The following is a 21487-nucleotide window of genomic DNA, read 5'->3' on the forward strand; positions in this document are numbered from 1 at the left end:
ATTAATTGAATGGGTTCGATTAATTGCAGGATTCGCAGGGCTGCAAAACATACGATCTGTTTAATTTAATAGAATGATGGATTCTTTCGCATTATCATCTATTTTTAACTTAGCTGGGGGCCCCTTGAATCCCTGGGCTGAAGCCCAAAAAGCCATACCATAGATTCGGCCCTGTTCAATCATAAATTATTATCGCCATCGTTCCATTTATCTAAAAAATATCAACAAAGAATAGACACTAAAAACGTTTAGACCATATTTGTTGTTGGCCCTCGTAGATAAATTGTTTGATTGTATGGTATTGTACAGATTATATTAGTTATAGAGCACGCAAAAATTGCTCCAATATTTATATATTGGTTTTCGTTAAATTCGTAATTAATAGTACCGATTCTATTTTTATAATTTTATATTTAGAAAATATTTTGTATAATTTGAAAGCACTTACATATTGCTAAACTAAGAAAACTTGTAACTAAACATTTAGTTGCGAAATTAGCAAGAGTTTTCTATGTTTTGGGCACAAGAGATTGCTTACTCCATTCAAGGACTTGGCCTTGTCATTCAAAGCGGTAACAATAAAGTTTTAATAAAGGCAACAATTTCAATGCCACGGTAGGGACGTCGAGTTCAAATATTTTGGATAGTTTAAATTCATTGGATCCAATTACACGTTTTTTTTATCGAATTTTTTTATTCGTAATTCTAATATTTTTAATAGAACAGGAGACATGGCATTCAATAATATAAAATCTTAATACAAAAATGACAAAATAAGACGTATTTAAATTAATTTACTTTAATATGTTTAAGTTGTCATAAAATAAATGAGAGAAATTCACTTATGAATTTGAGGTTTTGTATCGATATTTTATGTTATGGTATTTCGATTGTCTCTAAATATTTTCTCTATGATTACACTACTCTATTGAAATTAAAATAAAAGTTGAATGCACTCGGATTTATGGTTGAGTGTAAGACATACCACGCGGCCATTGCTATATTTATGCGGAAAATATTTGGCGAAGTTGATTATAGATATTATATTAACGCACACTCATTACAAACATTCGTTCACTACATTTGTATATTATGCATATTACAAATTAAAGTCGCGAATTGCGTGTAACTGCTACATAACAGTTAACGTACACACACTATAGTAATAGTGATTCGGAGTACTAACTTTTTATTATATATTATTTTATTTTAGGGTAACAAACAATGACATGACACTTATAGCAATAATTGGATAATGCATACAGCTAAGTTTCCACTGATAATAAATACAGATTCATTATAATTTAACAAAGTTTCAACCTGCATAAAATCAAATAACATTATACAATCAAATGAGATAATTATACGTAATACGTAAAGTAAAAGAAAACTATTAAAGCGATAGATAGATAGATGGATAGATAGATAGATAGATAGATAGATAGATAGATAGATAGATAGATGGATGGATGGATGGATGGATGGATGGATGGATGGATGGATGGATGGATGGATGGATGGATGGATGGATAGATAGATAGATAGATAGATAGATATACATTTTTTTTTGGCAATTTCGCCAATGTAATGTCGATTAGGTCGTAAAAATCAATCGTACCGTTTAATTTTTAACGATAAGGAAAATTAATGAGTATTATGATATTAATATACGACCAAATTGCTTGTTTCTTCTTCTTGTTGCTTCCAAGAAACTCTAAACAAATGCTTTAGAATATTCCATTGGCAGAAGGTATAAATAATTAACAAATATTACATTTGAATATTCCACGCGATTTGCTAAAAGCCCGGCTTTATTATGCGCAGCCAACAGTTCTTGATTAAAATATTTTTAGTTATTAACACAACATTATTCTATTCAATAACTTGTATTCAATTTAAATTTACTTCCAAATATTCGATAATAACTTCAAATATAATAAAAAGGCTATTTTTATAAATACATATTAAATACCATAGAGTATTTTAAGTATCGACCAATGATGTAATATTTATTCAAGGTCAAAGTTGTTTATTGGTGTTTACTCCTCCTACAATGGGAATTGACTATATATTAATTCATTATTTATCGTTGACGATAATATCATCAACAAATAATACTCCCTAAACTACTAAAAAGGCCTGTTATGTTTTACAGTTTTATCTTAAACGAAATCAAATATGAATTACTACTTTTTATTTTTCTGTTAATTTTTCTTACACCTAATATGAGTTCAAGTATAGTTTAGTTAGTTAAGTAATGTGTTCTTTTAAAGCTTCGCTCAACTTTTGCCATTTTAAAAGTATGGATATTTTAGCATCATTATGCATTTACAATTTCTTACGATATGAGACAGTCTCTTTCCATAATATTATATATTTTTAATGTACCATTACCTCTTCTATAATATTTTTAATGCGAAAGTAACTTAGCTGTTACCTCTTCACGTTTAAAGCGCTGAACTAATTCAGTATGGAGATAGTTCGATCCCGGGAAAGGACATCGGACTTTTTTAGTTCACATCACGAGGCGGTAAATTTGAGGATGACGGTTTGTGTGCTGAAAGGTCAAGTTTTATAAATTTCCAGTGGCTAAAGCCGCAGGTTCAGCTAGTAATAAATAATGTAGTATTTAGCAAAATCATCTACTAATATACTTATTAAAACCTTTATTAAAAATGTAACCTATCGTTTTATTGTTTCAACTGGTCACAGGAGAGCTGGTTCATTTTCAACTCAGAGGATCAATATTGCTACGTGGAAATGCCGCTAGCATTCTTGCAACCATCCCACACGGTCCGATTTGTGCAGTAACTATATTAATTTCCATTTTGTATAAACTTAGGTCTTACTGTAACTAATGTACAGTTATTTTATGTCAATATTACTTAAGCAAAATTCTAACTGCTCGTTCGTTCGTTACCTCGAATAAACCACAGAGCCGTTCGTAATGAAATTCGACAGGTTGCTCCGAAACTGGATAAGGGCCAATGTATATTATGCCCATGTGGATTTACATTTGCCGTATTTCACGGGAGAAATAAATTTGCCGCATACAAGATCGTGGGGAACAGCTAGTGTAACCATGCTTCTATTCATTAGATACATATATCGTAATGATGTTGTCGTCCGGCCGATTTAGGTCACGGCAGACAATCTCATGGAAGACTAAACTACGCAGGGCATGTTATAGTGGACAAGTGTGAGTATAAACACAGTTACACTCTTTATTCTGACCCTCTCATAATCCGATGGGACTGCAAACAGCTTAGACGCAGGAATCGCAGGACCAACGGCTTTACGTGCACGAGAGTGTAATTTCGACTTTCAGATTTCGGGGTGTTACTGAGATTTTTTTGACAAAATAAGACGATAACTTTTTAACGCCCCAACCTGGAGTTTGTACGCTCGGGTTTGGAAGCTCGGGTTCTTATATAAAGACTAGACCAACGAGGCATATACACGATTTAACCGCAATAAAATTATTCAATCAATCATGTTAATTAAATAATAACTATCATTACTTTTTACTTGGTGATAGCTTAGTGCATTTCCGTTTGGGTATACCACTAAACAACAATAATTGTAATGTTGTACTATTATATTACTAATACGAATGTGAGGTGATATTTTAAGTCTTCAATGTTATATATTCAATGTTAAATAAATAGGCATTGAATAATTATGCAAATTGAATTAATTCAATTCAATATATCTATATAGTAGAAGTGAGACGTGACATCTTTGAATATTTATAACGTATTTTTGAGGTTCCAAATGAAATGTTATAAATGATAAATTTATTGTATTATTATTGATTATTCGTTACAAAATTTTACAAAATTGTAATTCGAATTCGTTCCATAAACTTTCTAATTTTTTCATCGTCTAATCATTGTATCTTTTGCGTCGTTATTATTTTGTAGAAGCAACAGACGAGGAATGGTTCACTGATGGTTAGTGTTTAGTTCCCTGATTCATATAATTACACCGATCTTATTAATATTTGGAGTGGGGTTTATAGCCAATGACTGTACCCAACAGACCAGTTCTCCTCTGCTAGTAAACGTATTACTCACTGACAACCTATTGAATAAAAGCCAATATCCTGTTAAACCTGAATCCCAATATTATAACAAATAGCGTAATTCCATTTACCGATAACGGGGCCTCGCCTTGAAACCGCAGGAAATTCCCTCGTGAACAACCGTCCACTGAATACTTAGCATCGACTATCTTAGTACTCGTATATATCACATGTTTGTACTACTTTCCTATATACCAATACTATGTACAAATAAACTCGAACATTTGGTTATTGTTTTATAAATTATTCATTCAATTTAGATTATTTCCTCATAAGATATTCCACCGCCAAAGAGAAATATTTAATATGGTTGTGTTTCGGTTCGAAGGATAAGTGAGCCAGTATAATTCTGGAATTATACTGTACCTGGGTACAAGGAATATAACTCAGCTCCCAAGGTTATAGGCGCATTGGTGTGATGTAAGGAATGGTTATTTTTTCTTACAGCGACAATGTCTTTAGGTGGCATTAACCACTTACCATCAGGTGGCCCATTTGCTCATCCACCGACATAAATAAAATAAAAAAGGCCACGGCGTACATTCTCAGTGGGGTCTACCTAACTACACAGGACATAAAGTCCTCGTGACAGGTACACTTTTATATCTTCATTCTTATAATCAGATCTGATAATCCTCGAGGGAAATGTATCAATGTATAGTATTTTGGTCGTGCCTTTAGTATATTTTAAATCAATAAAACTAAGCATATCACGATTTTCATAAAGTTCATTTAGATTTCATATGACTGTATCTATCGTTTCCTTATTTATCGGCTTAATTATATTTTCCATTTGGAAAAGACTATGGATAAGCATGCCTCAATACTTGTTCCCTTGCTATTTCTTTTGTGTTTATTTTATTTTCATTTTAATGAAGTGTTATATAAATAATCCTTGATCCTCATTAGTGAAGTAATCACGGCAACTGATAGCGTTAATGTTTGCTTTAACGATTCCCACTAACGTTAAATATTTGCATTAGCCATACGGGTATTGTGTTATGTATGTCTTCGATAGAGGATATCCGTTTAAGGTAATGTTTTATTTATTCATGTATGTTTTTTTTATAGTAATCGTAAATCTTCAGCCGGTTTATCCATTATTTTTGTTATTTATTTTCCACATTTCTTCTATCTCTTTCTCATCTTATCTCTTCCATATTTCGTCTCTAAATATTTCTCTTCTGACGTCTTTATTTTGATATTGCGGTATCCGTTTTGTTACAATTTTTTATCAGTAATATTTTCATTTAATTAACATTACCTCGTACAGAATTTCTTAATACTTAATTTACAAATTATTCCGTCTTTTAAACACTTCTTTCAATGTTATATTTCTTATTTTTATAGTAGCAGTAACTATTGTTTGAATTAGATTAAATTTATTGTACTTGACTTTCATACTTATACGGGATCATGGAAACTGAACATTTTCAAAAAAACGCTTTTCAAAATTCTTTAGTTTTATCTATTGCCCAATCATAAGACCTGAATTAATATAAGTTACTTATATTAAGATTTTTCAACGAAATTTAAATTGAGAAACGAGCTCTTTTATTCTTCTATTGCCTGGATTAGCTGAATATGTTATTTATACCAATTACTGAGATGACCCAGTGGATAGATTCAATGATTCGATTTCAAGCAGTTCCAAGTTCCAAAGTTCCAGTACTATAAATGAAATTCTGCCACATTTAATAAACCAACACAATGGATACTTAATGGATAAACTCCAAAAATGTCCTGAGCAGCAGAGGAGGCATTTTTCTAGTAGTGTGCCATTAACGGGTTTTTAATAAATCAAATGACATAATGTAACAATGACAACGGACATAAGGAAAATGAAAATAATCATCCATCCTTCTCCTTCCTATTGAAAATATTGCCGAGGAAAGGGATAGAAATACTGAAAAAAGTGATGATATTTATGAAATATTTTGCTGAATTGCCTGTCATTTCATATGACACAGATCGCCGCCCTAAGCTTAACCACACCCTATCTAAACGGAAAACGTAAAGTCATCGCAAACCATCACGAAAATAAAATATTTTCTCATAAGAACTGTGAAGATATACTTATTTACAAGATTTTATTATATGTATGTTTTATTGTACGTATGTCAGTTTGCTTAGACAAAATCTTGCCAGTAGTATCAGTGTTTTTAAGTGCTTCTATCACTCTATTTTGTCCTACAGAGTTTAAATTTTACAATTTAGTTCTGTTTCGATGACAATGATGTTGGTATTGGAAATATAACCTGAATACCAGTTTTGCTAACTGTTTGTCAGTTTGTCGCGTTTTTCTATCTAGCTATTTCACAAACGCAACGATCCAGTTGCGGTTCGGCCAAAGTTTGATTTAAATTTATTGCGGATCGTGTTGTAACTGAAATATATAAGTTGAATTAGTCGTCAGTTACGGTTAAGCTAAGGTTAATTATAGGATTGCCCTATAATTCTACATCCATTGGTGCTAGACGATGGAACTCCTCAAAGATCAACAGCATAGACACGAAATTTTGTGTATAACAGCTTAGACATATTTCTTGCTATTAAGCTTCACTCTATCATTAAATCATTAAAACCGACCTTACATTAAAAGGTAATATTATTTAAAAATCTAATAAGTTTAGCTTTCAGAGGAGGTATCACCTGAAACGGCACGGTTTTTCTTGGGAAATGGAAGTATTCTCAGAGCAGAGACATTAAATCAATACACACAAAGCTGCCGAGATGGCCCAGTGGTTAGAACGCGTGCATCTAAACCGATGATTTCGAGTTCAAACCCAGGCAGACACCACTGAATTTTCATGTGCTTAATTTGTGTTTATAATGCGTCTCGTGCTCGGCGGTGAAGGAAAACATCGTGAGGAAACCTGCATGTGTCTAATTTCAACGAAATTCTGCCACATGTGCATTCCATCAACCCGCATTGGAGCAGCGTGGTGGAATATGCTCCAAACCTTCTCCTCAAAGGGAGAGGAGGCCTTAGCCCAGCAGTGGGAAATTTACAGGATGCTAATATAAACAATGCCGCCGACATAAGCTAGATTCATAAGAGATAAACAGTACGTATATAGTACATACATACATTATCTTGGATTCTTTAGTTTCTCTTTAGAGGAAACTTTAAATTTAAAAAGTTAAGTTCTACTTTATAGCATTATCTGGAAAGAAAGGAGTTTGGTTTAAAATATATATACTCCTTGAAAATTTTAATTTAGCGAGTTCAACTCAAAACTTAGTGAACAGCTCAAAATGAATAAAGAAAAAATACTGGATAAAGTTCGCGGTTAAAGTTTTTATTTATGATCAACAAACGCTCGGACGTTACCTTGGACAGTCTCACGTTGCTCGTAAAATAATTGTGGTATCGTAAACGTTTGATTACTTAATATGTTATGAAAAAAAGCCCGTCTAAATAAAACCTGCCAGGACAAAACAAATAATTAATTAAGTGGCGTAATGGAATTAGCATCTCAACCAACCCTGATATGTGTAAGGTTATATACGATTTTTTTCCTAAGCCTTTCAACGTGTCAGTCGTCACGAAATTTCTCTTCGCCGATTACAGTTATATACGTATACGAGTAAGCATCGAAAAATTCAATGCCTTGATTTGTACTCGCATTCCTCTATTCAAATGTTCCAACAACTGGGTGAGCTTAGCTTGGATCATTATTTATTCTACCGCCAATTTGCAACACTGTATTGCTGTTACCGTTCTGGAGGGTAAATTTATTTGAGGGAGAATGTTTACAAGGAATAGCTGAAATGTTCAATGTCGGCTAACTTCTTCTTATCTGTGAAGGTGAGACTGTTTATTTGTTACGCTATCGGGTATTAAGTACCATCATAAAATATCTTACAAATTGTCAGGAGGTACTGGATATAGGGTTCCTATCACCTACCCTCACACGCAGGCGGAAACTAATTAACAAATAAATAAAACGAAATAATATCGCAATATAAAGAAACTTCAACTCAATTATCATTGAACTCTGGTAATTCATTTCAACTTTTCAAATATAACATTTCTTGAATGATTTAAAACAATTTACTTACTTTTATTTACCAATTTTTTTTACTTTGTATTGTGTTATAGCATACATATATACTCGTAAAACGCCGCATTATATTTACGTAAAACATTTTAGCTTTGCACTTTAACAAACACCACAAACGATAAATTGTGAGAAAGTACTGAGTAGCAAAAATATTGTGAGATTTCAAGACTCACTATAGTTTTAGGAATATACAGGGTTATTGGTAATTCGACGTATTCCCGTTACGGAGGTGATAGGGGTGACTATTTACGATAATTGTAACCCCCATATGCATAATGCAAAAGTGTAAAACCATTTTTGAATTATCGCGTTTTTTTAGATTTTTTTCAAAATAAGTCAAAAATGCAACTTCAAAAATTTCTTAAAAAAAAGTATCAATTAAAATCTGATTTTTTCATCTGATTTATAAAAACGATTAAACAGTTTTACTGTTAATTTTTTTGTTAAACAATATCAAAATTGTGTGACTTTTTTAATTAAAGTAACAATACAAAGTAAAAACTCGACAACGTTTGCTTCAAATTCAAATAAATGAAAAAATGTTCAACTTAAAAATGTACGTCGTATCGTATTGAACTTATCGAACGGTTTATTTTTTTCGTGTGTATCGTAAACTTCGGTAATATTACAGGATAGTTCAAAAGAAATAATTACAAAAGCATATTTTTTAACTACAACAATATCTGCATTTTAGTTGCAAGAAGTATTCATTCACATGAAACCAAAGACAAGGTTTTATATTATACACATTCATGTATACAATAATAAATTAAATGAAAACTTTTTTTATCGCAAAAGTGCAAATATTTTAAGACGCTATTCCTTCCGGGTCTTTAAGTAAAATTTATTATCACCTTACAAATAGCTCTAATGTTCTATAGGTATAAATTCAACCTTAAAAATATTGACTTAGAAGAAGTTAGACTTATAAATGACATTGATTTTTCCGGGCGATCAAAGCTATGAATATTTGTTAACATTTAATTATAAATGTAAAAATAGGTTTTCCATAATAAAGATGAGAGAAGATACACGTTCTCCATCAAAATCACGATGATGGTGATCCTAACCGTTTTCGGTAACAGCGGCCATTCTCAAGATAGTCTATTCAACTACACAAGACATTACAGTGCGTGCGAAAACTCAAATACACTCTTTCATTTCGTACCTCATAATATGTCAAATCCCACATTATGCAGGACCGCATGCTTCCAACTATGAGACTCTGCGCCTAACCAGTAACTTTTTAATTGGCCCGATCTGAGGTTCGTACCGAAGACCTGTGAGTCTGCGACTTTAAAAAGACTTAACCAAAAATCAAACAATAATATTATAACATGTGTTTATATTTATATAATCTGAAACAAAATATTCTACGGTACTTACCGCTTCTTTATCTTCCTGTGATTTGGGGTACAGCGTCACGTTGAGGACGATTTCACCCAAATCCTGGACAGGTTTGTTTGGATCTCGCAAACATAGCACCAGGTCTTGAGACCGTCCCAGCTCCAGCGCTGTGAGGTCGAGGTGGCAGGAGCCCATGAAGTCATCTTGCAAGCCCCAATCATAGTCGAAAACCTGTAGAAAATAATATTTCCGTTATCCTTAATTATATTGAACTTGTTAAAATTTACAAACTCAAAAATAATTAATTGTTATCATTATATCCTCACAGTCTTATATTTATGTTCGAATGACCAATAAGAAGGTAACGAAAGATAGTTACAAATAATATGAAAAGCTTCCACGAATTCCAATTTTAAAAATTCAAAGTTTAAAAGTTGTAACCTTGAACTTGTTGTTCGGCTTAAAAAACCTTATTGAGAATATATTCAATAGAATGACATATTCAGACAAAGTCTTGGTACTTTTTTTTATTGGCGCGTATAATCTACCCAAATCTAATGTAGATATTCTATTTGAGCATTTTTAGTGAAGGAAAACTTCACGTGCATTTTAATTTTCATGTTTTTGTGCCAACACGGCACAGACTATTTCGCTACATTAGGATTAAATTTTGCAAAGGGGACGTTTCAAAATGAACCCAAAAAATGTTTTATTACTAACACGCGTAGTACGTGACACTGTATACTCGTCACTTTTATAAGTGTTATTAAACTACGTGATAGTGTCACGAACTTATAAAAAAATATTTAAGTAGATTGAGGTTCAATAAATATGTCATAGGTGACTGACACTAACACGCTATTTTGATGCTTGCATCTTTTAATATTGTACGTTTCATAACATTACTAAAACGATCTTAGGTCTCCTTTCTTTTTTGGGGAAAAGGTTTAGATGCTAGTATACGACGATGCCGATCCGAGTTGGTGAAAGTGGCAGATTATCATCCGCCTTATGCAGGTTTCATTTTTTACTTTATCGCCGAGCACTAGATAATTTGTAAACATAATAAGAAGACGACCTCCGTGGTCGAGTAGTGTGTACACCGGTTTTCATGGGTACGCCACTCCGAGGTCCCAGGTTCGATTCCCGGCCGAGTCGATGTAGAAAAAAGTTAATTAGTTTTCTATGTTGTATTGGGTCTGGGTGTTTGTAGTACCGTCGTTACTTCTGATTTTTTATAAGTGCTTTAGCTACTTACATTGGGATCAGAGTAATGTATGTGATGTGGTCCAATAATTATTAAAAAAAATATATCCAAAATATTCTCCCTAATAAAAAAAAAACCTAATAAGCACATGAAAATTCAGTGCTTGCTCGGCTTTGAACTCAAAATCATTGATTAAGATTCACGTCTTCTAACATAATATTTAAGATGATTGTTACTAGCATCATACGGGGATTTGACTGAAATAAACCTTTATTTTAATTACAAATGCTATAATTAGTACAGTCCGTTTAGTATATATCACTTTCTGACATTCTCTGATCGATCATCTGATCGTCAGCAGAGAACCTCGTTGTTCTAACAGTTCACGAATCACAAAAACAAATTAATGCAAAATCGTCTTGTTATCAAATCGCTTTAGCAAAACGTCTTTATACAATGAAAACTTTATGGATTAAGTTGCCTCGATAAGGAAACTTGAATTCACAAGTTCTCATAATAACAATAATAGTATTATCTCTTACGGAATTTTGCTTTGAGGTAACCTTATGGACATTAAAACTGTTTTCGTACTACAAAAAAGAACTGTCCGGTCTATTTATAATCTTGGAGCTCGAGATTAATTTCGGGTTGCATTTACTGTAAGTGAACTTACAGTTGCTTCACAATATGTTTGCAACAATATTATGTATATTCACAGTAATATATATGTATATATATTTGAAAGAAACGGTGACAATCACTTGGTGGTAGGGCTTTGTGCAAGCCCGTCTGGGTAGGTACCACCCACTCATCAGATATTCTACAGCCAAACAGCAGTACTCAGTATTGTTGTGTTCCGGTTTGAAGGGTGAGTGAGCCAGTGTAACTACAGGCATAAGGAACGTAACGTCTTAGTTCCCAAGGTTGGTGGCGCATTGGTGATGTAAGGAATGGTTATTATATTTCTTACAACGCCTTGGGCGGTGGTGAGGTTGACTTACCATCAGGTGGCCCATTTGCTAGTCCGCCTACCGATATCATAAAAAAAATAATCATTGTATGGACACGAGGAGGAAAGGTAATCTTATAACACCTAGTTTCCGACTTCGCAAAGTTGATACATTCTTTCTAGGCACGGTATTCGTTTCGATAATAAGATCTCACAGTTATTTTTAACTCGATCTATTAAAAAATTTAAAGCTCTTGTCTAAATAAACATTGATGAATAAGGCATATTATTAAATACAAGATGATATTACAGATAAAAAGGCGTGGCCTAGCAGTATTTATTGTTTTCTAGGCAGAACATATAAAAATAATTGTATTTTACTAACATACATTTCTTGCCGATTTTATGAGCCGAGATGGCCCAGTGGTTAGAACGCGTGCATCTTAACCGATGATTTCGGGTTCAAACCCAGGCAGGCACCACTGAATTTTCATGTGCTTAATTTGTGTTTATAATTCATCTCGTGCTCGGCGGTGAAGGAAAACATCGTGAGGAAACCTGCATGTGTCTAATTTCAACGAAATTCTGCCATATGTGTATTCCACCAACCCGCATTGGAGCAGCGTGGTGGAATATGCTCCATACCTTCTCCTCAACGGGAGAGGAGGCCTTAGCCCAGCAGTGGGAAATTTATAGGCTGATTATGTTTTTATGTTTATGTATACATTTCTTGCTGGTTCTTCTCGGTGGAATTTACTCTTCGAGCCGGTGGTAGCTTTACATTTGATTTAAAACGGTACCATGACTATTCAAAAGTGCTTTCATGAGCCTACTTGAAGAATATTTAGATTACTATAAGTGTTTAAAACGGGATATTTACCATGTTTTGTATTAGTTGAAATATCGAGCTCCACCAAATAAAAATAAAAAAAAATGGTAAATATCCCGTTTTAAATGCTAATAGTAATAAAAATAACCATTTTAATTAAAAAAAAAATATATTTAGATTTTTGACTTTGCGCTTAGTGTTCCTCTATATTAGAGAAGAAAGCTTGGAGATTAAGCTTGATTCCGCGTTTCTCTAATGCGAGTTCGTGGTGGAAATCTGATAGAATTACATCCGACACATAGAAATGTCCATACAATAATTCCCTTCACCGCCGAGCAAAAAATGAATTATAAACATAAAAGGAGTTTACTCCGCATCGTCTGAAATTAAATTATTCTATTAACTGAAACTCGGCTCGGTATAGTAATTGAAAATGAGGAAAATGACATGAAATAAATTTGTACAAGATTAATTCTCCTCAGATTCATTTTTATTCAATACATCATAATACAATCTTATATAAGTATACAATTATAACTATTTCATTATGATTCTGAGTTTCCTGAATTGTTTGTTCCCCAATAAACCTGTGGTTTGTGTTGTCGCTGTTTGGTTAACTCGACTATTTATTGATTTAATCAGGGTGAGACGATACGAATATTGTAGTATTAAAAATATAGATTTCACGTTTTGCTTGAGATATACGGACAATTTTAGGAACTGTTGCATCCTGGGATATCGAGAGAAGAGCATTCCCACACGCTGGCTCGTATGGCGTATACGTAGGAGTACAATAAAACAAGACTTTTTTTTTAAAATATTTTTTCTTAAAAAATCTTTTTTACAATTTTTGTAACTGGTGGTATATACTGTTCGAAAAAGAAAAGTTCACAGCATTTTTTTTAATATTGTGGAACACAGCTTATAAGCAGAACTGGCCTAATAAATATGGACAGGTCGCTCTAACTCAATATGGAACATATGGTCACATTAGGTTCGCTACGAAATTGGGGGTTATGTTTTGTGATAATTAGAACCACAAGGGAATAATTAAATTTCAAAGCTTCAGTAAATTGGCAAACTAAATAATAAGTGAGTTATGCTTCACAGTATACCAATGTACAAGAGTTCGGCAATACCAACACAAAGAACGGGTATGTACTTTTTCGTACCAATTAGAAAACATATTATGCTTTGACGCATTGAAATTTAAATTTATAAATACTTTATTGAATCGTTCGAGTATTTAAAAAAAGGCATCAATTGTCTGATTATATTATATTTTTCGAATAAAAACTAAACTATGTTTAACAGTAAGGGCATTATGATGGGACCATCTTGTGTATCTGATACCTACTGAATATCCAATGCAAAAATAAATCATAAAACAGTCACAAATAGTAACCTTCTCCGTTTTTGGAGTTTGCTGAAAAATACTTCATTTTATTTCGTTAATTTACAAACACATCATGACAGTTCTAAGTGAAGCTAGTTTAAATTCGGAATTTGGGTTTCTGGCGTAAGCCTTATTAGTCTCCTTATAAACTGAACTCCGTAGTTCACAGAAAAACTCGGACAATTTCAAGTTAAGCGTATCTAACATCTACACAATATATCTAATATATCCTTATTGGTTCACATACATTTTGAAACATACATGTAGAGGACTTGACTCAACGTGTATCTATTAATGAGTTGGCTTATGCAGCTTAAATAAAAACAAAAGCTTGTTTATGACATTCGATAGAATGTCATAAACAAGCTTTTATTTAAGATATGTCATAATATAGATACCATATTGTTACAAGCAACAAAAGTGCTTGTAAAATTTCTGCTCTAAAGTTTCACTGACTTTAAAATTTTATTCAAAGATTTACAATATATATTAACAGGTTAGTTAATAAGATAAATGATTCTTATTGACACTAATTACCTTATTAGTGATCTCACTGTCTTTATTGGTTAACATTTATGATAATGGTATGGATAATTAGATAATCATAACATAACATAATCAGCCTGTAAATTTCCCACTGCTGGGCTAAGGCCTCCTCTCCCGTTGAGGAGAAGGCATGGAGCATATTCCACCACGCTGCTCCAATGCGGGTTGGTGGAATACACATGTGGCAGAATTTCGTTGAAATTAGACACATGCAGGTTTCCTCACGATGTTTTCCTTCACCGCCGAGCACGAGATGAATTATAAACACAAAATAAGCACATGAAAATTCAGTGGTGCCTGCCTGGGTTTGAACCCGAAATCATCGGTTAAGATGCACGCGTTCTAACCACTGGGCCATCTCGGATAATTAGAACAATACAATATTTTTTGTTTATAAAACGTTTGTTTTCGTATAGATGGTGTAGTTATCCTAACCATTCTAATTATAATAATATAAATGCTGAAACAGTTAGTTTATTTCTATGTTTGTTACGTCTTAACCACTTCTGCATATACTGTGTTATATGAAATTTTAGGAAATATAGCGGCTTTCAAACGAAAACGAAATCAAAAAGTATGACTCCGTATGTTTTTTTTTAAGATAAATGGCCATCTGATTGTCGATGTCTGATTGAAACATTAACTATTCCTTACATCACCCGTCAACCCTGGGAACTAAGATACTATGTCCCTTATCCTATGTAGTTACACTGGCTCACTCACCCTTCAAACGGGAACACAATAATACTAAGTATTACTGCTTGGTGCTAGTATACATATGTGTGGGTACCTCTCCAGACTGAGTTGCACAAAGTTTCGTTACACAATCAATGATTGTATTAATTAGTTTTACTTCTCTATTTGAGAGACAATGCTTTCGCTAATATGAAATTGAATCAAAGGAGAGGGAAACAATGATTCATTATATATGTTTATCTCTTTCTTTTGTTATGATTGCGTCATCTCATCACGAGAGTTAATAATAAAACTGTAGGGAATTAATCAACTTTATCGAATGGAAATCCTCGAACTAAATGACACAAATAAGACAATATAATGAACTCATTTTCTCTCTATATAAATTATAACATAGCCGAGATTGATCAGTGGTTAGAATTTTATAACCTGATTTTTAAATGAACATTGTCGGTTCGAAACCGAGCAAGCATCGGTTTATAATTATTGGCAGTGAAGTAAAACATTGCGAGAAAACCTGCAGTTTTGGATTTAAAAAAAAATCACACCTGTATCCACTTATCAGCATTGGAGTGGTGAGGTAGAATAACTTCTTAACTTTCTCTTCTAACAGTGAGGAGTCAATGATATATTTGTTACTTACTGTTTATAAATTATAATGGATGTTTAACATCAAAATACTTTACCCAAGTACGTTGAACAAACAAATTTGAATCGTCATTTTACAAAACTATATTAAGTAAAGATATCACCGGTTCGGAATGTAGATTCTCCGGAGAAGCAACAGCAAGAAACTCAGCAGTTACACTTTTTCAATTTTTAAAATACAAGATTTTTATTTAAATACAATTATGTATGTATATAATATATCCAACCGGGAAGTCGACAAGTATTATCTCCACGCTTTTTTATCATCTACATAATCTCGTATTGAATAATACATACTTTTTTATTAATGTATTTTTTTATATACGATAGATTTTATTCAGAATATAATAAAGCGTTATCTCACCTTCAGTTGCACTGGCTGGAAAGGATCTTCAATAGGCACCGTGAAACATTCATCCCACACAGGATTCAAGTCCCGATACACTATTCTTGATTTATGCAGTAGTCTGCCCGCAGCCTTAAACTTCACGTATGGATCACTGGTGCCTGACAACAATCCTGGTTTTGGGACCCCACAAAACGCGTAATTAGAAAAAAGTAAGAAGCAAAAATAATATAACGAACGAACAAAGCTTTCTTCATCTATAGGAAAGGGGTTAGTCTACTTTACCAGTTTAATATTATTGTATCTGTTATTTTTGAATTTTGAAAAAAGAATATTTCTTCCGACTTAAATTTTGAAAATGAAACGAATTCTTAGCGATCACTATAACTGATGATTGACAACTAAAAATAATATTCTAAATATAAATATTGCAAAGCTAACACTGTATTGCCAATTATTTTTTTAAATTTTGTAATCTTATTTAAATTCTACTTAATTACTCTACAGTGCCAAAAAATAATATTATAATTATAACTACAGGAGAATTACTCAAAGCAAAAGCGCTAAATAAATGCAATAAAAATTGTAAAAGTGCGAAATAAAATAAATACATTTTATATAATACAGATTGATGTGTTTGTGTTCATATAAAAGCTATAAAATTATTGTGTTGTAATAAAACCTCCTTGCCTTATAAGTATTGGTTGCCTGGTAAAATTTTTATTCTGTAATTTTTTAAATTCATTTTATGTTATTGCTTATCGTTTACGATTATTCTATTGTACGAATATTTTTTAGGTATTTCAAATATATTTGTTATAATATGAATGGGTATCATGAACGGAAATCAAACCCACTCCGTCTGAAATATCAAGTCATAGATAAGTAATCATTGCGTCTGAATATTTTAAAAATATAAATCTAATGTTAATATATAATTTTACTTGACGTTTTATAAATATCTAATAACGTTATTACTTAGTAAATTAGTAGAGTCTTAAATATGTATGATGACATACTTCATATAACAGTTTTTAATTTTAAATACTATCTTCTAGTTTGCAGTTCAATATATATTACAACTAATTCATCAATCCTATAATAAATAATGTTATAATTTTTGTATGTAAGCTGTTGGAATACCAAATGAACAAGATAATTGCCTATTCATAAAACTTTAATGAAAACTCGTTTGTACGAAAACATATTACCGAAATCTGAAACTCAATTTTTAAAGTTCGAACTAGGTCATTTTTTTTTTATTGCTTTAGTTCGAAGTGTTACACTTGCAAACTTAAAAATTTAAACCAATATTTTTTAAGGCGTAATTAGTTATTAAAAAAAAGTGTTTTGTTATAGTTGATAAATTAGTTTGTATGTATATTATGGAATGAATTACTCACAATTTTTTAGAACTTTCTTTCTTTTTTTTTTCCGAAATGTCCGAAACTATTTTTTTTAAATAATATTAACGTTATCCACTTTTGCAAAACATTATGATTAAACGTACAACGGCATTACTGACAAAACGTTGTAGAGCGAAATAGATACACACTGATTTCTCTCTTTCTGTCTTTAGTAATTTGACATTTGGAAGAAGAAGACCACGCATGTTCTATCCATACCGCTTTAGATTACTTATTTAATAGATAAGCAAATTATTCATTGATTATTTGTAATTTGTATATCTGGATAGAAAAATAACTGTTGGTCACAATTTCTAGTAGTAAGTACAAACACACTAGAATAGGATGACGTTTGACGTGTGCGTAGATGTCAAGCACACCAAGATAGTAATGTTGGCGCGGTTTTTTTAATAGTAGTCTTTTGTAGGGCGACACTATTTAGATATATAAATAGTCGAAGTCTTTATTATTAAGTAGTTTCGAAATGTGTTATTTTGCTTTTTATGCCTTACGTGTGTTTCGATGCTCTCGTGCGAGTGTAGCTTCGGCCTACGTGAATGTCGTGTCATGTGTCGTGATAAATAATAAATTACTTACCATTCTTGTCCATCGCTATTAAATTTTGACCTCTTTTTAAATGTATCCTAAGTTGAAAGAAGGCATATTGTCGTAAGTGCTGTTCCCTTAACTTTTGTCCTTCGTCTGGTTCCTAAATGAAAAAAAAAGAACGTTATATTGATGACAGACAGAAATTTCAGTTTTCTAAATAGGTATCGCTGTCGCTGAATCGCAGTACAACTTTTTAGAATATAAGAAAGCTTGTCATTTTTTTGTTGAAGTTATGAGTTTTTTTGTTTTTGTTTGAACAAAGTTCTTATACGCGGCTTATACTAGTGAACTGGCAACAATGGTTACGTAGGGGAAAAGCGTTACACCCCCCCCCCCCAATGGTATCTCTGGTTTTCCTCTTTTTCTCTGTCTCTTTCTGTTATGTACAGTTTAATATGATATTATTTAACCCTATTTTTGTTATTGCCTTATTTAACACGAGATTTAGTGAAATAATGTTATTCCTTGTTATTGAATTATTCTCAAACATTTAATTTATTACATCGTGCCTAACATTGATATACATAATACATAGCGAATCCAACTTCGTTTCAATCGGGTCTCACCCCACATCCTGTCACCACGACATCTATCTATTTTTGAAAAACTGAATACGATTACATAAGTAGTACATACAACTTGTTTTTAACTTTAACTAACACTAACAGTTTGTTTATTTATCAAAATAATTTACTATTCTATGTTTACAATTATGTTTAACGTATAAAATATAACCATATAGATATTGCATAATTTTGGCAAGATAATTAATACATTAACAATTACCAATAATAGGTACAATTTATTTTTTAGAATTACATATGTGTGAACATAGTAGTATTATTACAGTTAAATAATATATAAGTAAATTTATTCTATTTAAAAGATATTCGTTCTAAATTTGATTATAGTGATATATGAAAAATAATTAATACAACAGTATTTAAAACGGGATATTTACCATGTTTTTTTATTTTTATTTGATGGAGCTCGATATTTCGACATTATCTACGAATCGAAACGAAAACAAATAGTAGGGGTGAAAGTGACAATGGTAGTGGTGATCAGTGTTTACGCAGCGAACGTACGAGAAAGGGGGTAGTCCGATATGGACACTTCTAATGCCGTCAACATCTACCCGCAAACGTCAGTCTCGTGAACAAGACATTCGTAGATAATGTCGAAATATCGAGCTCCACCAAATAAAAATAAAAAACATGGTAAATATCTCGTTTTAAATACTGTTAGTAATAAAAATAACCATGTTAATTTAAAATCTTATATAATTAATACAGTCACTCATCAGATATTCGACCGCTAAACAGTACACAGAATTGTTGTGTTCCGGTTTGAAGGGTGAGTGAGTCAGTGTAACTACAGACGTAACATCTTGCTTCCCAAGTTTGTTGGCGCGTTGGCGATATGAAGAACGGTTAATGTTCCTTACAGCGCCTTTTATTTTTTAGAGAGTTATATTTGCCGTGGTGAGAAGTTGTCTGAGAGCTCTTCTCACAATCCGACCTCAATTGCATAATTAGACGAAGAAAACTCGTGCGTTCGAAGTCGCTAGGAAAATTAAAACGTTTTGGTCGCGGTTACAACCTGAATAAAGGAAATAGTATTTTCTTTATGACTCGCTCGCGTTGTAGATGGTTTCTCCTCTGTCCAAATAGTTGTAACTCGCTACTAGATGGCGCTGAGTTTCATTAACGTGTATTCCCGTTTAACCGATCGCCATTACAATTGATATACAAGCACAACGTCCCGTCGGCCAGGGCGCCAATTCGACTAACAAATTGTGACCTTATAGCGAATCGAAATGATATCGTTGCTATTCAGTCGTTTTCCTATTTAACTAAAACAATGGTGCAGTTGTTGTTTGGTCGAAACTGGATCGGGAATGTATTAAAATCGCTATGCGTTAGTAGACTTAGTCCCCAGGTTTTTTGATGATAGAATAATATTAATAACGCCAACGTTTCATTTAGTAGTAAGTAATAAACCATTTTCGGATGTTTTTTGGCACTGATGTTTCGTCGACACGTGATTTTAACAAATAAATAAATATTTCGCTGTTGAAAATGTAAAGTTTTTATTATATTTATAATTGTTTATTGCAAGCTGGTATAGTAGATATTTAGTATGAACGAAAAAAAAACACGTAAAAAGTTTCAATATCCGTTGAATTTTATGTTTTTATTTCACGGGTACAATAAGGGTTCATCTACACCTTTTATATTGTAAAAAAGAAAAAAAAAATCCAGGTTTATTCTCTACTATAATATGCATGTATTATACATACAAACATTCCTCGCACTAATATCCGTTGCATAGTTTAAACGATCTAAGTATATAGATGGTGGTAAACGACTCTGTTTTATACTTTTATAGAGATACCTAGAGGTTCCACTGGCACAAGAATACCTGAAAATTTCTAAAATTAAATATATTAATGTTTAAATGTGGTTATTGTACATACAAACTAAAGACAATAAATACTGGTCTAACGCCTATCAAAAAATATCAGCAATGTTACAAGAAAGAAAAATTGCTAATGTTATTCTTAATTTGAAGTAATGATAGAACATTAATATAAAGTGAAATAATGTACCTAATCTGTTATGTAAGCTATAGAAATGTATTTAATTGAGAATTTGTTACGAAACGATGCCGCTGACACTATACTAAACGAATTTGAATGGCTGTTCGTCGTCAACGCCACCGGCGTAAGCAATTATTTAAAAACGTTTCATATATCATGAAGTAAAAAACATGACTATATTAGTATGATAAATTTTTGAACTAAACAATCGTTTCAACGAAATGCCAAAAAATACATTTGACCGATTTTAATTTGATTCTTCGCAATGATTTCCTTAATCACAGAAAACGGGATAAAAAATACACAACTATTTTGTACAAGGAAATTGAGTAGTGTTTAGGATTCATATGTTTTAATCACTGAGCCATCGCAGTCAGCAGCTTCTCGTTCTTTTAGAAACAGTTTACATATCAATTGCTTGATTTACAATACCAATGCTTGAATTGTATTGATGCATCTATATATCATTTCTATAAAATAGCATTTAACCCACGCAAGGCTACACGCAATATACCAGTGATATTCGCAACAAAAATATACCCATGGTTTAAACATAACCAAAAGACGCCTGAACAACCCTATACGTAAATAATTTTAAATAATAGAACAACTTTGAATATCACTTAAATTGAACAATCTTTCTAGGCGATTCATGCAATTCTCGAATAAAAATTGTATATGGTCCACAAACTCTTGTAATTCACACCTACAAATACGTCCAAAAATATTAAAATCCATCAAGATTATGTCAATCA

At 32.3% G+C, this 21487-nt stretch overlaps 2 protein-coding genes across 10 annotated transcripts in view; one reads left to right on the forward strand and one right to left on the reverse strand.

The window, feature by feature from the left end:
• LOC113397704 (YY1-associated factor 2) overlaps positions 1-21487 on the forward strand; it is a 318077-nt gene that overhangs the window by 166459 nt on the left and 130131 nt on the right. The window lies entirely within an intron of this gene.
• Mctp (Multiple C2 domain and transmembrane region protein) overlaps positions 1-21487 on the reverse strand; it is a 177896-nt gene that overhangs the window by 34744 nt on the left and 121665 nt on the right. For 7 of the 9 annotated variants that reach the window (XR_003368844.2, XM_026636116.2, XM_026636118.2 and 4 more), the window contains 3 exons: positions 18119-18230; positions 16134-16288; positions 9538-9729 (listed from right to left, as the gene is read on the reverse strand). Coding sequence is in view for 8 of the 9 variants with exons in the window: in XM_026636116.2 (XP_026491901.1) it covers positions 9538-9729; positions 16134-16288; positions 18119-18230 (459 nt within the window). In the remaining variant the exon portion in view is untranslated. The remainder of the gene's footprint in view (positions 1-9537; positions 9730-16133; positions 16289-18118; positions 18231-21487) is intronic. The other 2 variants (XM_026636117.2, XM_026636119.2) reach the window with 1 other exon arrangement.

The sequence above is a fragment of the Vanessa tameamea genome, chromosome 23, assembly GCF_037043105.1.
Source record: "Vanessa tameamea isolate UH-Manoa-2023 chromosome 23, ilVanTame1 primary haplotype, whole genome shotgun sequence".
Taxonomy (NCBI): domain Eukaryota; kingdom Metazoa; phylum Arthropoda; class Insecta; order Lepidoptera; family Nymphalidae; genus Vanessa; species Vanessa tameamea.